The sequence below is a fragment of the Toxoplasma gondii genome, chromosome VIII, assembly GCF_000006565.2.
Source record: "Toxoplasma gondii ME49 chromosome VIII, whole genome shotgun sequence".
Lineage (NCBI taxonomy): Eukaryota > Apicomplexa > Conoidasida > Eucoccidiorida > Sarcocystidae > Toxoplasma > Toxoplasma gondii.
The window spans coordinates 2,580,110-2,597,579 of NC_031476.1; the positions used below are offsets into that span (position 1 = coordinate 2,580,110).

Here is a 17,470-nt window from a genome sequence, read left to right on the forward strand (position 1 = left end):
CCGTTTCGCATTCCGTTCAAATGGCAGAAAGAACCGAAGGTGACAGTTGGTAGCGTTCCCGAGTGCCTATGCCCAAGTGACAGCTACTTTCGTTTTCACACGACCCTGTGCATTGCTGTGGAATGCTACAAAACTGCCTTTCGCTTTTTCTGTTCCACTGTTTCAACTGAGAGTCCGTTTCTTGTTCGGGTAGCCAGAAGCTCTTCGACATCTTCCAAGCGACGCGGCACGACCTGCGGGGAAACGGCACGGATCAAAACGGTAAATAAAGCAGCACAGAACCACTGGACGAAGCACGCACGCCTCAAGGGACAAACGCAACGACACAAAATGCAGGACGGGGCCCTGACGATACAGGAAAACGCCAGAACACTCAAAACGATATCGCGACTAACGTGTCAACAAGGGGGGCAAATCGAGACGAAAAGTGCACGTTGGACACTCGAGTAAAATTCGGCACGATGAATGAACCTACCGCACACGCGTGAAAGCGCAAAATGGAACGAAGGCCACGAACACGCGAATCATTGAAGGGGAATTCCGCAGGAAAACGAAAAGTCATGCAGAGATTCAAAGTGACACCAACCAGAGAGCCCGGATGGAAACGTGGAAATGAACACAACGACAACGCTCCATGCAAACCAGAAACAGATACCACTGGAGGTAAAACCGGACGACCTCACCCAGAACGTTGGCATAATAAACGCCCGCCACATCTATTTGCCTTTCTCTGTCCATAGATACATAAAGAACCATATATCTATATAAATATAATACAGTTTAGTAAACGCAGGTAGCCATTCACGTGAACTTGCCGTGAGGTTCTCGATGCCATCAGAAGTGACAAGGACGACGTCTTCAAGCCTAACTCCTCCGAGATGCATGTACTGCTTCAAGGAGGCTGCGTTGATCAAGCTGAAGAATCGACACAAAAAAAAGTGGTCCGACAACCTGCGTGACGCATCTTCTTTCAAGTGAATCTGAATCTCCTAGCCACATGAAGTGATTATCTTCTCTAGCCCGCAGTACATACACATTCAGCTGTATGCACAGATATTCATGCATGCGAAGTATACTGATATGGTTAGACATATACAGTGACGGAGATCTTTGACCCGAGACATGAACAATACACGCTGAGAGAAGCAACGTCTGGATTCGAAAAGCCGATAATTTATCAAGCACTGAAAACGCCTCTGTAAGATGACCGCTAGATCTGTCACAAATCACTCTCGTATGCGTGCCTGCTTCCGAAAAACGCTCCACATCCAGGTCGCCACCCTCCCAACGCAAACGCGTGATTAGCACTTCGCTTCGCATCCTCTGTGTGTATTTCGGCGTTCAATTGTTTTGCTCGTTCCACGCTTCCCACTCTCTACAGCTGTGGCAGTCCTCCTCCTTTTGAGTATTCGCTCCGTCTCCATCTCGTGGCACATCGCGTCTAACACGTACCGACTTTGGGTCGGGTTGCTAAGAGCTTTGTCAATGAGAAATGGTACAAAATAACAACCTGACATAAACCACAAACACACCACTCATCGCGTGGCAATGCTGCGGCTTACTCAAATATACAAATAGTATACGCAGGTATTCGTAGTCGTGCATATGCAATTGTCCCTACACAAAGGCTGGCACGGGTAGTCATCTTGGCTCTTCAGATCCTTCAACGTGGCTACTCGGACACTGATACCGTCAAACATAAAGCAGTCTCACTAGTACTATTGTCCTATCCCCTTACATTTCTGTATATTCACAACACACAAGAAAGCACGTCCTCCCTCGCCTCAGAAAACGACACGCGCAGCAGTCATGAGCGCAGGTTTCTCTGTGGGCCTTTCTCCTACGAAGGCTCCTTGTTTCTCCCCCCCTGGGCATATGCGGACACATCGATGCACGACATGCATGCCGTAGCTCGAGATGCTTCTCGCAGCGCTTTCGGTTCGTGGCTTTTTCTTCCTTTTCTCCGTTGGCACGACCACCGAGTCTGCGCGTTTGACCCTCCTGCCTCTCCCGCCCTTCCCCCCCTCCCACGCTCAGAGCAAGCCAGCAACGACAGGAAGCGGTTTTCGACGAGTCCGGCAGATGCCGTGTCCTGCGAGCATCGCTTCTGCTGCCTTTTGTGGTCTTGTATCAGCATGCAAACACACCTGGCTCCACCGTGATGACCATGTTTTCTTCGAGTTTTCGCGTAGTTCGCAGGTAGCAGAGACCGGGTTCCGAGCTTCGGGGATACTCAGGCGAGAAGCCGCCCACGTCATGCGTGTCCACGCCGAGAAGGTGCCCTAAGCCGTGGGGCATGAACACACTTCCCAAATGCGCGGCAATGCATGCTTCCAAAGGCCCATTGAGAACTCCCGCAGCCTGACCAGACAGAAGAGGACGCGAGACAGAAAAACGGGAACGAAACTGTGAGGCCACAACCGGACACCGTGAGAACGCATGCATGGCCTGTCCACGTGTGCAGAACTGTATGGCTTCGACAAAAGAGCAGCCGGACAAAGATGCTTCCAGAGTCGCAGGAAACGTCGTGTCCGATGTATAAAGAAAAACCGACCGACACTTGAAACAAACTGTGGCAGGCGAATGGAGAAGGGGACACCACGGCTTGTCGAGCAAGTCAAAACTCAAAAAAAAGAGAAAGCCGAATCTGTAGAGAGCCCTTGAGTCGCCGAGACTCTCGAGTGACACGAGAAGCAGAGACACAAGTCGGAGAAGGGAAGCCCCGCACAGACAGGAGGAACAAGGATGTAGACGTTTGCTTTTCTTTCGTGTGAGTGATACGCACTGATGCAAACACGCAGTGATACGAGGCTATCGACGCCTCAGAAATGCTGGGGCGAGAGTGACGATTTAATACCAACCGTGCTCTCAGTGAAACTCCCTTCACCTGATTTGTTTGAAAAGGAATTGCCGTAACGAAATAGTATGTAAGCAACTGGCTGGGCGAAGATTAGCAACTGCGTGGCGAGAGGAACCAGGCACACAGACACTGAACTGCAGCTTGCAGTCTGCAGCGAGGCCAACTAAAACGGTATATCCTTGTCTACATGGACGCAGAAAGTGCCTGCGCTGGGAACCCGAAAAAAGGTGCTTTTACAAATAAACGTGTGTACTCTCTCAGAACATTGAATCTGGTTGCACGGAGGCATTCATCATCAAAAGAGGCTCAGCGGTTGTCTGTGTACACAGCTGTCGACTGTGGGTGTAGTTTTTGGCGTCCAAACAAGAAGAAAGCGTGACTACCAGCCTTCTTACCAAAAGCCTCTCCAGAATTTTCTTCTCCGCCAACCGGTGCATGTCCGTCCACATGACTCCCGGCTTCATGGCCATTTCCACAGCTCTCTGGGCCTCGTAGGCGGCCTCATACACCACGCGCTGTTCCCGGCTGCATACGCCGTTCACGGGGTAGCTGAGTGTGATATCTGTCGAGTATCCACCGTACTCTCCCCCCTGTTGGAGAGTAAAAACGAGAGACATCCAGGGACATAACGAGGGAAGCTCCGCCTGCTAAAGGCAAACTGAAACACTGCAGTAAACGGGGTAACACGGACATGGTTCGGAGCGAGATCTGCCAATCACTTCGACTGTGTCCTGCCAAGAACAAGATCGACTCTCGCGCATGGGTGGGCATCGGAACAGCGTCACCTCTTTTCTCCCACTCGAGAAACGTGTATTCTGCGCTTGACAATACGCTCTTTCAACACAAACTCTGCGATAAAGACGACGTCAAACAAAGTTCTAGTCGCTTCAGTAGACGACGGGTTGAGTGAACTAGAAACCCACACCGCGCGGCTGCGCCTGCGATCAAACCTGCCAAGACACAGCAATGCCGCCTCCTCAACTGCGCCTATTCCGAAATCGAACTATGGTTCAGCGTTTGCACTTGCATGTTGACTAGAGAAAAACTCCAGTCTCTCACCATGTCGAACAAAAGCATATCGCCGCACTTGATCACTCCGTCGTTCGGGCGCCCAGCGTGGCCGTAGTGTAGTATCGCTCCGTGAGGCCCGGCGCTGTTCACAAAGGAGGCCAATGCGTCATTGCGTTTAGGAGGCGAACGCGATTGTTGTCCTTACTTCTTCAATGTGGCATGCTATTTGAAGTTGTGCCTGCCTTTCAAATACCTCTGTCGCCTTCGTCAGTTACTTGGACTGGCCTTGCTCAATGATGAAACGTCATTCCTAGACGTTGGCCGGTGAGCATCGGACAACCGAGCCTGTGGCTCTTTATGCGGTTCCCTGTCGGTTCAGTTCCCACGGTCTCATTCCAGTCCCGTCTGCCACTGCAGCGCTTTTCTGGCTTCTTTCTCTTCCCACTGTTCCAAACTCTCATCACTCGTTTTACGTTCCTCTCACCAACAAATACAGTCGTAGGCCACGTGTCTAGCTCCGCCAGCGTAGTGCACGAAGGCACGGAAAAGGGCCTCTCCCTGGCCTTCTACCATCCCAGGGTAAATATTCCGCATCACAAACGTGTGTCCTTGAGACGAAACGAGGCACGCAGCTCGAAGATAGTCGCGTTCCAGTTCTGTCTGCATGCACACGCGGAGACATCCCAACCAGAGCCATTGGAAGTTCGGACGCCTCTACTGGCTCGGTCGCTGAAGTAGTCCAAAGAAAGCGAGCAGCGTCATGCTAGCGATTATGTGCAGATGTGTCGCCTTGATGAGCACCTCCTGTCTTTGCAACACACTTCCCTTTCTCTTCGTTTGTACGATCTGGAACTACCAGAAGCCATATGTCTTGAAGAGCATTGTGAGACGCGCTCCCAGACGACGGCACCGCAGAAACGCGACGGGCTTCTACTCGACCCAGGTGCACAATTACTGTCGGAATCATTACTTCGTGCATGCACGCAGAAAAACGGACGACGCACAGATGCATGAATCTGCCAGATCCTATATGAATGCATCTATCTGTATGTGGAGATGTGGACGCAGATGTACACGGACTGAGTCGCATAAGGCAACGCGTGATTTACACACATGTACGTATAGGTGAATACGCATGCGTATGACGCTGAGGCGAGACCCCCGGATTACCCAGAGAATACACTGTCACTGGTTAAATCCCAGCATAGCACGTGCCCATCATATCGAAGCAATTACAGATGTGCGCACAGAGATGCATACGTAAAGAGAGAGAGAGCACGAGAGAGATTGATGCAGATCGACAGATAGATATACATGGAGACAGAGAGACACAGATGCTTAGAAAGAAAGAAAACGATATTGATACAGACACAGATAGACGGATACAGATAGAGCAACGCGTGGAGAGGCGTGTATATTCGTGATGTAGTGTGCTGCTTTGTGGGGAGGCTGGCGTGCGATGTAGGCCAAGGGCTGACCTTATGAACCCGACATTCTGCCAGGAGATCGTAGAGAAACTGAGAATCATCGATCGAAGAAATGCCGAGGTCACGCGCGACAGCTGGAGGCTCCACTAGTCGATCGCTGTCGCTGTTTTGTCCACGCAGAACAAGGAGGTGACTAATGTGTCTTTTCTGAAAGAAACATCGCAGACCAAAAGCGCCCTCCGCGTCTGTTCTCCTTCCTTGTTCCGGCTCCGATGTGTGTCGGAAGGGGCCCGCATACATTTACGTAAAAGTAGTCACATTCTCTTCATCGCGACTCATTTTCTGGAGCACAAGTGACAAGGGGAAGCAGGATTTGCGTAGACAGGATACATTAGTCTGGTGCAAGGAAATGGAGAGCTCAACGCGGGTCCGTCTCTCACTGGCAACGCGACGAAACAATCGGACCCTCGTGGATGGGTATATGTGTCTCTATGTCAGCTCTGTCATGTCGACAGCAGGCGAGCAACGATTGGTCAATGTCAAACGGTAACAGCACATTCTTGTCGATGCTATCCCCGGTATCAGGGCCGCCACGTGCGCCACATATAGATACTTCCATATGCACGTCAACTTTTAATTAGAACCTATTTATACGTATATACGTGCATTTATCTTGTGATACCATCGGTCTCAAGATGTTCCAAGGAGAGCATTAAACAGAAAAGTGAAAATGCATGGACAGAAGGGGAGATCAGGCCACTGGACGTTGCTGCCCAGTGGCGATACACCGTGTAGGCCTGCGGCCCGCGTTTTACGAGACGCGTGAGGTAGAAGAAGAAAGTGGAACTACCGCATGCTTCGACACGTGAGACAGACGGAAAATGTACGTCGTGATCCTTACTTTCAGCTCCTCTCGAATTTCCTGGAGACCCTCTTTGTAGACGACGGCTCCGTCAAGGCCGTACCGCTGCATGTACCACTCAGCCGCCCGCGGGGGTCCCATGAATCTGAGAACGCCACGCAGTCGAAATAGGTCCCCTGTGTGAGCAGAAATCACGTTCTCGACCTGAAAACTGTGACACGTTCCCTGTATGCAACGGCCTTCTCTCCCACCATCAGCTCCCACAACGTGAGCGGTCGCGTCAACCAAACCCGCTGCTCTTTTGACGTAGTTCTATCTGTGGCAGCTCTGCTCCGTCTGTCTCCCTGAGACCTCTGCGGTGCTCGGATTTGGGCGAAGACGCTATCTGTTGGTCCACGACAGCAGTGAAGAAGATGCATTATGCCCAGAGGCCTTCTGAAAAACAAGTTCAATTCCGACACGAAGAGCAGGTCTCCCTGATGTCCTCTGGCGCTCGCCGTTTCGGCGTTGTCTCTCTCATGTAGATGTTGTCTGTTCGTTCACCTGTGCTCTCGAGTTCCGGGTTGTTGTGTTTAAGACTTTCCGCAGTCGTGTGTAATGTCTAGACACTGTGATCGACAGTCAATTCACAGTTCACACTGCGCGTTGACTCCCTCTTCTTATCCGACTCTTCTTGATTCTTCTCTCTGATGTCTCGTTTGTCACCAACAATCTGTTATTTCTATTGCTCCGCACCATCTGTTGCGCCTCTGACGGTTCTACCTCGCGCCTTGCCCCTTACCTTTGGTACTCGGGTGAAGTCCACGGCACAAACAGCACCGCCTGGCGTCGGCTGAAGTCGAGCAATCCGAATACGTCGGCTTCATTGACGCCAAAGAGATATCGGAAGAACTGCTCTTGTCGAAACACGGCTTTGTCGCAGTCAGCTACGAAACGCGAAGAATAAGACGTCTCCAGAACGCAATTCCATCGGTACCTGCGTATGTATCCAATCTCCACAGATACCCTTTTTTCTCGTCAGCTCCCCCTCTGGCTGTTGTCGACCGTGTTCGGGTTCTCTGCCTACGCTGGTCGATCCTCGAACGCCGTGTTCCTTCGGTCTCCCCGCAGTCGTTGGTCTGGTTTTCACCACCGTCTTCATTTCCGCTTCTCTCTTTTTGATTCGTCTCCAGCGAGTTTACAAGCTCACATTGGTCGCTCTTTCCCCCCGCGTTCTCCCATTTCCTACGGTATTATGTAGTGTCCGGGTGCTGAACCGAGTTGGCAGTGGGACAGGAGGAGTTGGGAAACATGCCCAGGGCGAACAGAAATGTACACGAATCAAGCAGGCGATGATACTAGGGAAGGACGAGACACTGAGAAGTGGCTCTTTCTGTTGATGCGGACAAGAAACAGAGACGAGACTTACCTGAGTAAAACGCCCAATCAGCAGCAGAGCCACCCTGGAAGAAAGCAGCCACATTCCGCTCGGTGTCTTTCACAGTTTGTCTGGACATCTGCCCCTTCTCATAGGCCTTGAATACAGCGTCGCGAACCTGAGAGGGAGAACACGGAGGCATTGGAACAGGCGCCGCATGCGCGAGAACAGCCACAAATAGAAACAGCTGCAAACCAGTCCAGTGAAGTCTGCATTGTCTGTTTGCCACGCTCCAGCTCAGGGACACTTGAACCCCACCTTTCACGTAAGACGGAAGGCCTGACAGGGTAACGTACAAGGCATAGAGGACGAACGTCAACGGAGATGAACACGCGCAGACTCGCGTTAAAGCAATTGAGGGAATGTGAAATGAAAGGCGACTGAATCCAGTGAAGAGTCACTCACAGTCAGCGCCTCGACACGACCATTTCTGCAGAAAAAACGAGGGTCGGAGATAATACAGAAGCACCTCAAATCTGAGCCTCATGAAATGCTTAACCCAACCCTGAGAGCCTACAAGACGGAGGCAAGCGCGAAAAGTCAGTCCGAATGGGTCAAGCAAACGCCTAGATTTCGCCAAAATGAGACAAGCAAGAGACAAGCAGAATGCTCACTTGACGCGTCCTCGCAGCTATTGTTTTGTAACTCGTCAGATACGCATGAAGGTGTCTGTGAGCCTCGCTCTGCCGGACATCTTCCAGAGTCGCGGGCCAATGCAGCCAGGGCTTGTGTGCCTGGTGCTCGATTCGCGCATTCTCTTGTCCTGGAGTGTGTGTAAATCCCGTGGGGTGCCGCATGTGTTTCTCGAGAGTCGACCGCAGAGACGGGGGCTCCTCTTCAGGGGCAGAAAAGCTACTCTGGGCACCGCACCAAGAGATCGAAATAGGGTTGGAGGTGCAGTTTGCGTCGGAGGGACAACAGGAAGGGAGCGCCATTTTCCCCTACGCCTCTAAGTGAGCGAGTGCATCGAAATGAGAGACTGTGAAGGAAGAAGAAGAGCAAGGGGCGGATGAAGGCAGATCCACGGAAAAGTGAAGCAGACGGCGTCAAGTGCAAACAAGAGCTTCAAGAGTGAAGAAGCGATGAAAGAAAGAGGAGAGCAGGAGAGGATCTCAGAGGTCGAAGGGGAGGGGAGACAAAGAAAAAGTAAACAGGCTGTTGTTTGGGAGACAAGTTTCGAGTAGAAAAAGTGTGGATCTCTCCACTCAGTCTCAAAGGCAGAAGAACTGCTGTCGAGGCAACATGCAAGCAACGAGAGAATCTTGGTCAAGTGCAGAAAAGCGGAACGCGTAAGCGGAACCTCGACGGTAAACACGTCTTACACTTCTGCAAAGTAGACCACAGCACTGTCCTGTAGAAAAAAAACCTACACGACGACACTCGAGCAATGTGAAAGCTGTGCAATGAATCACTCTAAAGTCACTAGAGCGGTTCTCACCTGGTCCGGAGAGACCAGCTAGCAGCTAGAGAAAGACCAACGGAAAACAGTACCTCACTTCGCCCGGTTTCAGCTCTCCACAGTTCCAGCAGAAGACAGTAAAACAGTAAACGCAAAAGACTGGGGAAAGCAAATAATTCTGACGCGGACGCTGAGGGCTGACGTAGTCGCATGCAACGGTCCAGCACACGCAAGTTCTGCGTCTAGCGCAGACACATTGGTACATTTGTGCTCTCGACAGCTTTAACACTTCATAACGGAGACACGTGCACACATCTGAGCCAAACCCTGTCGTACGGAATATTTCCTCGACAACCGGTGTGAGAATCTTGGTGTCCCTTCCATGTTGACACCCAGTTGTATGCATGCGCATCAAGAGTCAGCGTGTCGCCGCATGGCTTGCCTTGGGCTCGACAGCCCTGCCCATAAACGTCCTTTCTCTGTGTGTCAGAGCTGATTCTGTTTTTCGTGTTCTGAACGGGTTCCTGTTGATAATAGTGCTCAGATAGTTGTCCCTCACGTAGCAAACGTGTGACCTTTGAGTCTCGAGGTTAAAAAAGACAGAGGTGGTGAATGTAGAGATTGTCAGATAACCGCGAAAACCTCTGTAAACCCGCTGCCCATCAGCTGTTGTCAGGCCAGCTGACTGCGCAGTAGCCGCTGTTCTCCAGGTGCAGTTTCCTACATGAAGAACAGCTGGAATTGAAGTAAACATGGATGTGCTGTCAGTGCTCACAAACTGGTCTTAAAGGTATCTGTCATCGTTTCGTATGGGATAATTTGCTGGTGCATCTGGTCAAGGTATTCAGGGAAGACACTTCCGTATCCTTCTGGTTCGCCAGAGTTCTGCCATCCCCGTATCCTGGAAGCAGCTCATTTGTCTAAATTTTCCAGTCGAGAAAACATTCGGTTTCAACGCGAATCGAGAGAGGTAGGATGGCTTTTCAATAGTCTGCCAATACTGACCACCAACGCTTCTGACGTGGAAAGGACTTTGTGTGAGTCGAAATAATCCTATTTCATGCACTTTTGTGTTATGGAGTAGGTAGCATGCTAAGAGCTCTTTTGCTCGCGGTGTTAAATCAGAAATCGTTTTCCTCTGCATGACGTGATCTGACTCGACCCTACACGAGCCAAATCCGTAGGTCGAACGGCTTAGTCAGCCCAGCAAACGTGTCACATCATCCGGCGGAGCGCTGATTGTGCCTTAAGATACCCGCACTCTTCTTTATTCAACTGCTTGTGGCTCCTGAAGTTTCAAGCGAGTCACAAAGTATGATGAATTTCCGGTCGCTGTAGTTCCTCAGGTGGCGCAGTTGTGTCAGGGACGCAGCCGTTGCTTTAAAAGCTCGAAGATGAGGTTCGTGGACCAGGCAGAGGACATATCCCTGAACAGCATTTACTCTAAATGTGGCGGTCGATATTGCCCTTGGTCTATATTTTGGTTTATTTTTTGGTCTCCAGACAAAGGCTGGCAGATGAGAAACCGATGAGTCATAACGACACACTCAAATACGGCAGTCCCAGTGGACGGGGCTCTGTCCTGCCCCACAGTTAAACGCGGCGCCGAGTTAGCTTACCTCTGTTTCTGGGTTTCCGATGTGGTTGTCTGAGTCCGTTGACTGTGTGCTTGTGTTGCAGGCATTTCCTATGTGGAGGCTTAGGAGCGAGGAACGGGAATCTACGCTGCTACACCCATGTTCCTGTTGCGAGTCCTGAGCACTGCTCTATCCTCGTGGCAAAGTGAACAAGCGAACCGGATGTCTTCTGCATTGTCAATGGGTTTTTGCTTGGTCGCAATGCTGCTGAACAAACTATCAGAACGAAAGAGCGCATTCCAGATGCAGCAAGCGTATCGTTGGCAAGGAAGCACGAACAACAACCTACGAAAACTGATTGGTTTGACAGTCCGAGAGAAGCAACACTGGCAGTCGCATCGTTTACATAGCCAAGCGGCCGCTGTCATGATTCATTTTTTTCATCAGCAACCTGAAACTCTCTCCTTGGGTCAGCATGGTCCAGCGGGCACGCAAACTCCTGAGTTTCTAAAGGGTCCCTCCTGTCAGCCACGGAAGCTCCAAACGAGGAGTTTGTAGTCGCTGTGTCGCACTCTCTTGCTGTTACTGCTCCAGTTGAAACATAGTCCCCGCCTGTGAGCTCGCCTACTTTGCGACAGCAATAATGATAGACTCGAGGATAACGAATCTAAGACACAAAAAAAAGTAAAGTGCTCTTTTGTTTTCTACACCCAACAGAAGCTTTCTCCGTCTCCTTGTCGACAGGGGTTGATGCTGATACAAGTGGCAGTCCTTGTCCTCACGAGGGCAGAAAATGGGGCAGGCGTTTTCGACAGCGAATGTCTCTTTTTGTCGGACGGATATTCCTGTCAACATCCTCAAGACTCTGGCAGGATGGGACTATGATCGCATCTGCAACGCATGGGCTTCACTTATCATCAGCGATGAAGCCCACACGGCGGCAGACGGCACACCTCAGATTTTTCTCGCTGATCTGCCGAAGCTGCAACGCATCACTGGACTCAGCAAAAGTGACGCGGAGCACATTGGACAACTTTTCAGCATCCGCACCACCAACGCTTCTGGGTCGCCCCTGCCGTACATGACAACGTCTTCAACAAGTGCGTCGAGTCACAGAACTCGAGAGACCTGCCGACGATTGTCAACTAGCATGTCCTCCGAGGCACACGCTGCAGTCTATCCCATGCTCGAAATTCTGATGGTGACAGTCGTTCTGGGCAATTTGCATAGGCTTACAAAGTTGTCATTGATCTTCTCCCTCTTTGATGTAAAAGGTGAAGGAAGCCTCTCTGAAGCCGAGTTCTTCTTGATGTGCTACTTCGTTTTCCGGGGGCTCGCAAAGGCAGTGAAACGGCCGATTCCAGGATATGCGTCCATTGAGCCTCTCGTACTCTCCACCTTCGACGAGTTGCAGAACGCGCAGTGTGGTACCAAGCACGGAAGTGTAATTAGCAATGTGGTTGGAGGTCACAATGAAGAAGCCGATACTAAGTCGGACCTACAGAAAGATGTTCCGGATGTGTCAGTGGGGGCATTCCCGAAAAAGGCCCCGTCTGATTTTGTAGGACGCGGTGCCAGCAGAATAACGAGCCGCGAAGAGGCAGAGAGGACAACTGCTTTAGTGGAGCAGCTGTTCGCCAAAAAAAAAGCAAGTGGTAGACAAAAACTGTGCTGTAGACGAGAGATGACAATCGGCGAGTTCATTAAGTTAACTCTAAAACCAGGGAGTGCGATCGACATTATTTTCAAGGGCATGCAAGGGGATTGCACGCTCAGTATAGCCTCGAATCTAGCGTTCAGGCATTCGCATCAATTTCAAACGCGTCTGTTTCAAAATGTTTTTCTCGTGCATCAATGGCTTCAAGACAAGGCTACAGACAGGGTTTCCAACGGCCACATCCGACTGACAGATCTTGTCGCCGTCTGTCTCGACCTCTGTGAGAAGTCCGCGGATATTGTCCGAGAAGTGTACAATGTGATTGCCACGGACAAGCGCATGGCGCTACAAGGCATGGTACATATTGAAGTGGCGCCTGCATGCGAGTCAGGGACTCTGGGGGTCTTCGCAACATGTGCACAAAGCTCTTCTAATGTAGACTTAGTAGCTGGTGATGGCGACGATGAGACGCTCCAGGCTGAAACAGGCACCGTCGTGTCGAGGACAGGTCGACGCAAGATTCCCGCCTACATTCTAACAGGCATTCTAGTAGACCATCACATCCGCCGGCAGCTCAGGCACTGGTGGCCACAGTTGCGTGTCGAGAGCGCTTTTGACACCTTTCCTGAGAAGCGGCTGGTGTTCAAGAAACTCATGGATGTCTTCTCCAGCCGACTTTTTGGAAGCCCTGTGCGGGGGGCAACCCGACTAAAATGCCGTATCAACAGCGCTGAGGAACTTAAAATTCGCTCCGTTATCCAGGGTGGACAGGAACCATGGATTGAGATCTCGGTAACACAAGGATACGACAACGGCAGGGGTCCGCCTATTCGCGTGATGGGGGAAGCAAAGACGCGGCCGCTGACAGCTACTGTAGAGGACGGCAGCGTCGACTGGAATGAAGAGATTGATATCGAACTACCTGATGTCAGGGACAATTATTACCTCATCCTAACAGTCAAATGCAATGCATCTGACAGCGATGTGGTGGCTGTTGGAAGGGGCTCCCTGCTACTTTCGGATCTAGATGCCACGGGAAAATGGTCCGACACTACGTTTCACATCACACCTTCACACTCACCTGCGGTGTACTTTACTTCGGAAACTCCGCGAATAGATTGCTCACTACTTCTCGAACCTGCGAGTCCTTCAGCAGCCCCGGGGACAACCATAGAATGCAGCCCGTCCCGCCTGAACGGTCTAGACATGCATGTTCGGGACGTGGTCCATCTCGACTGTTGTACAGTCTCACTTCACTTGGAGAATGGTCACCACTCATTCTCAACAAGCGATTCCAATGATATGTCGTCAGTTGCAGTATCCATTGGCATCGCTTACCAGGGGAAACCAGTTGCCGGAATTGCCTACTTCCCTTTCGCGGAATCTCAATCTCTCGTAAGCTTTACCGAGTATGGAATTCTTTCTCCCGTTTTCTGGAAAGATCCAACTACATCCCAGATTGAAGTGCCTGCGAGGCCTTCGAAATACTCTTGTAGGCGGCGCAGCTTCCTTCAGCGCTCTCGACGCTCCTCTCGTGTTACAGGCAACAGCAACGACGCCGTACAACGAAGAGCCTCGCAAGATTCTTCAGAAAGCATCGAAACGATACAACGGCCTACTGTTGGCGGCAGAGAGAGATCGCAAAGTGATTACAGCCTGATCCCGTCCCCACAGAGGCATTCCGGCAGGCGTCGACGAAGTACAGGAGAGACCGGCATGACGTCGGAGCTGCCAGGCGCATTGCAGACGGGGAAGAGCTTGAGTTCGCGCAGAATATCGACGCAGGGCCGTTGCACCATTCCCACGGGCAAAGTGCCCATCTCACTTCGTTTCCTTGATGCAAAGGACTTTTTCCTCTACCTGACGGAAAATGCATTTAACCGTGAGCGCCCTATCCTTCTTAGCTCTGGCAAGGGCGTGCTCGACCGAATCAAGCCATTGCTGAAGCAGTCTGCGAGGGTACCCACCATCCAGACCGCCGCCGGTAGCCCTCTTAAAGTCGCCCGTTTAGGTACGCATGTGCCATTATTGAGTAGTCCTGCACAATAACACGGACAATTCGATCTTCTGCAGTTAGACGGAAGCTGGCGCTTAAAGCCATACCACAGTGTTTTACACTTCCAAAGGCCTACAGGAGGGTCTGATTGAATCTTTACAAGCCACGAGTTGAAAAACGGATTCTCCAGATGTGCGCGAATTCGGTGTGGTCGTGTTTCGCCTCCAGATGTGTTTTAGTGCTAGTGAGAGATTTCCGCATTCGTCACAATCTCGATGTCCTCATTACCACAGCGCGCCTTCATGTCGTTTTTGAACTTCGACGCTCGCGGTTCTGGATGTCGTTTCCCGCTCGATGCGCCGTTCTCTGAGATCCGCCCACAGGACGGGATAAATACGGTAACACAGATTGCTAGTCTTGGGGGTGCACCCGACAGGAGTAGCACCTGTAGGTTTTCACACCATATGACTGACTACATCCAGTATGCCTGTTCATCGATTCTTTCATGCTTCTGGCACGGTGTCTTGTGTCCGTTGATAGCCTTCCATTAATTGCTGACGTCACGCTGGCTACTGTGTAACCTATTGACGCCCCGCAGTGAGAGGCGATGCCGATATCGCTGTCGAGTTCGACGTTCGCAGGCTCTGGTAAGCTACAAGAGTGAAGAGGGAGATTTCTCGTTAAGGAGGGAGGCGACCACGTAGACTCGTTGAGATGATCAGCAGCGACGTCACTCGCAAAATCAGTACTTGCGCGCTGACGCTTAGGAATCTAGACTTTTATATGTGCCGTTGTGATCTTGATTACCCACAGGAAATAGTAACAGCCGGGTCATAGAAATGAGCTAAAGGCAATTCAGATCACAAACAGGAAATGCGCCTTCCTTAAACTGTGGTGCTCTAACATGTTTTGGCCCGTAGGTCTCTGTGTGGCAGTGACGCACTTCTCCGAGCAGTCGGCGGCTGCCTAGTCGATGAGAACGGCGAGGAGCTTATCTACAACGATTTGCTGTCGAGCTCTGCGCCGAAGACAATGTTTGCGTTCGTGAAGCGTTCGCTACTTCTCGACACTTTCCTGCTGAAGGATCCGTCCTAATGAGTGGAATGATATGTTCTATACGCTGACACTCACAAACTCTCACTGGGCATACATCCGTCACAGCTGAATGAAAGCTGGGGCGATGGAGCAACATCGAAACGTCACCAGCAACATCACGGTGGCATAGGTGTGGGAGACAAGTAGGATGGCCACGACTGGGAACAAACGTCTTTTCTTCGAACAGCGTGCTGCCAGCCACTCCCTGGCATGTGAATGATTTTGCGCCGCCACAGGACACATAGCTGAACGTTAATGATCACACCAATCTTCTGGTTCGAAGTGTGGCCCTGATGCGTGCAGCACATTGTAATACAACTATTTGTTTTTGTGGATGATCCCGCGCCTGAGATCGTCTGACTACCGTTATCGCAAGTAACTGTGCTTCTTTCACATGACGGTGAAGGGGCGTGGACTGATCCTCCAATCTCTTGTCATAGAAGCATACACAAAATCATGTTGCAGCAGCTGACAGGAGCCCTCGCGTCACCGCGCGTACCGGTGACAACCGGATGATTCTTACAGCAATTCGACCGAACGAGAGTATCTACACCCAGGCAGCTGCCAGCCAGGATGGTGATCACAATCACCGCGAATCTGAACTGCGTTTTACCAGCGAGAACAGTTTTCACTGTTCCGATAGAGGAACGGTCATGCGAGAATAGTGGCGCTTTCATTTGGTAGTTGACAAAATAGGTACCATTCTTTTCCAGACGGCAAAGGTAATGACAACTTATCGGCAGTCAAGGGTTAATTTTCTCCCTCATCTTCTTCGCTCTCTGCATCCTCTTCATCGTTTTCTTGACTCGCTCCATCGGAAAGCTCTTCATCCTGTGGCTGAGGCTCAGGCTGCTCCTCAAGATCTTCGGGATCGTCTTGCACATCCTCTGGAGCAACAGGGAAGAAGGGATTTAGGCCAGCCTGTATACCGTAGCCAATATACACGTTTGTTAGCTTCTTGTTCTGATAGACAGTTACAGCACCAGGCCAACGCAGATTTTTAACCACCACAACCGCGTAAGACACTCCGTCAGACCCGTAGCTAGCACAGTCGCCTGCGAGCTTGGAGGTCCATTGTGGGTAGCCGCCTGGTATTTCAGGATCCTCGACGATTGGTCGAGTTGCATCCAGAATTGGATCGCGTTCCATTTTAGCTTGGATTTCCGCATAACGCTCCTCATCAGCCTCCTCATCGACTTCAGGGAATGCCGTTAGCCCGGCCGCGTTGATATATTCTCGAGCGTGAGTCCATGCTTCCAAGGAAAGCAACTCATGTGCAGATGGGTACTCGAATTCCGTGTCCTCCTCGATCTGTGTGGGCTCCTCTTCCTTCGGCCGCCATAGGCCCGCAGGGCAAATGACAGTCTCTGAGTTGATTTGTGCGATCACTGCCCGAAGTAAGTGGCGTTCCTTCCCCGCGAACCAAGGGAACGTAATAACAGGGTGATCCAGATCACCTGTGAAAAATTTTTTTAACTTTCGGGCTGTCCTGATATGAGATGGTAGCAAATCCGGCAATACCTCCCACTCGCCGCTTCCCTCTGACTCCCGCAGAACCCAGTACGTATATTTGTTTGCTCCAAGCCCTCGCGGATCCGGTTCGTCATCGTCACCTTCGCCTGCCTCCCGTGCAGCCTCTTCCCCAGCCAGTTGCCCCTCTGCAATCCAGTAGTCGTTCTGAACCCCCAAAATCTTTCCCCAGAAACGAACACTTAGAAGCCTTGGCGTTTCAGCAGCTAGGCGCTTCAGAGAGCACGATATTCGAAAGGCCTCCTTTTCCGAAAAGCCGTATCCCGCCCAGCTCAGCAAGCGATTCTCTAGCATGAAGTCTGGAGCAAAAGCAAATCCCTTGTCGCCATCGTCTTCTTGTGGTGCTGCCAATTTCAGGCTTTTTCGTGTTACCTTCAGCCATTTTGCCTGTGCTTCGGCGAGCCTCGGTTCCTCATCAGCTGTGCGTGGCTGCTCCACCTTCTGTTTGACATCTCGCTGTTTCTTTACGTACTCGGAGACGAGTTCAAATGATTCGTATGGGTCAGGAGGCCGCTGATCTAGGAGCGTCGATAATACTTCCGCAACATGCTCCAGAACACACTGACCCTCAGGCGTCGCCTGGCGAAGGTAACTCTCTGCACCCTCCAAAGACAAAAGAGAACTTACATTCGACATCAT

General features: G+C 51.2%; 4 protein-coding genes across 4 annotated transcripts; 2 read left to right on the forward strand and 2 right to left on the reverse strand.

Annotated features, from left to right (window-relative positions):
• Positions 1 to 125: 125 nt before the first annotated feature.
• Positions 126 to 8,512, reverse strand: TGME49_233310 (peptidase D, putative; the record flags this gene model as incomplete). Its single annotated transcript, XM_018780357.1, has 12 exons — positions 126 to 233; positions 816 to 915; positions 1,453 to 1,510; positions 2,148 to 2,361; positions 3,256 to 3,450; positions 3,920 to 4,013; positions 4,356 to 4,531; positions 5,350 to 5,505; positions 6,200 to 6,305; positions 6,942 to 7,086; positions 7,569 to 7,695; positions 8,192 to 8,512. The coding sequence occupies 12 exons, from the start codon at positions 8,510 to 8,512 to the stop codon at positions 126 to 128; spliced, it is 1,800 nt and encodes a 599-aa protein (XP_018636785.1).
• Positions 8,513 to 9,883: 1,371 nt separating this feature from the next.
• Positions 9,884 to 11,336, forward strand: TGME49_233315 (hypothetical protein). The gene is made up of 2 exons (XM_018780358.1): positions 9,884 to 9,946; positions 10,657 to 11,336. The coding sequence occupies exon 2, from the start codon at positions 10,713 to 10,715 to the stop codon at positions 11,109 to 11,111; it is 399 nt and encodes a 132-aa protein (XP_018636784.1). The 5' UTR covers positions 9,884 to 9,946; positions 10,657 to 10,712; the 3' UTR covers positions 11,112 to 11,336.
• Positions 11,337 to 11,346: 10 nt separating this feature from the next.
• On the forward strand, positions 11,347 to 15,301 carry TGME49_233320 (hypothetical protein; the record flags this gene model as incomplete). Its single annotated transcript, XM_018780359.1, has 3 exons — positions 11,347 to 14,221; positions 14,805 to 14,853; positions 15,127 to 15,301. The coding sequence occupies 3 exons, from the start codon at positions 11,347 to 11,349 to the stop codon at positions 15,299 to 15,301; spliced, it is 3,099 nt and encodes a 1,032-aa protein (XP_018636783.1).
• A 750-nt stretch (positions 15,302 to 16,051) lies between these two features.
• On the reverse strand, positions 16,052 to 17,470 carry TGME49_233330 (radial spokehead family protein; the record flags this gene model as incomplete). The annotated part of the gene is made up of 1 exon (XM_002368151.2): positions 16,052 to 17,470. One exon carries the CDS (start codon positions 17,468 to 17,470, stop codon positions 16,052 to 16,054), a length of 1,419 nt encoding a protein of 472 aa, XP_002368192.1.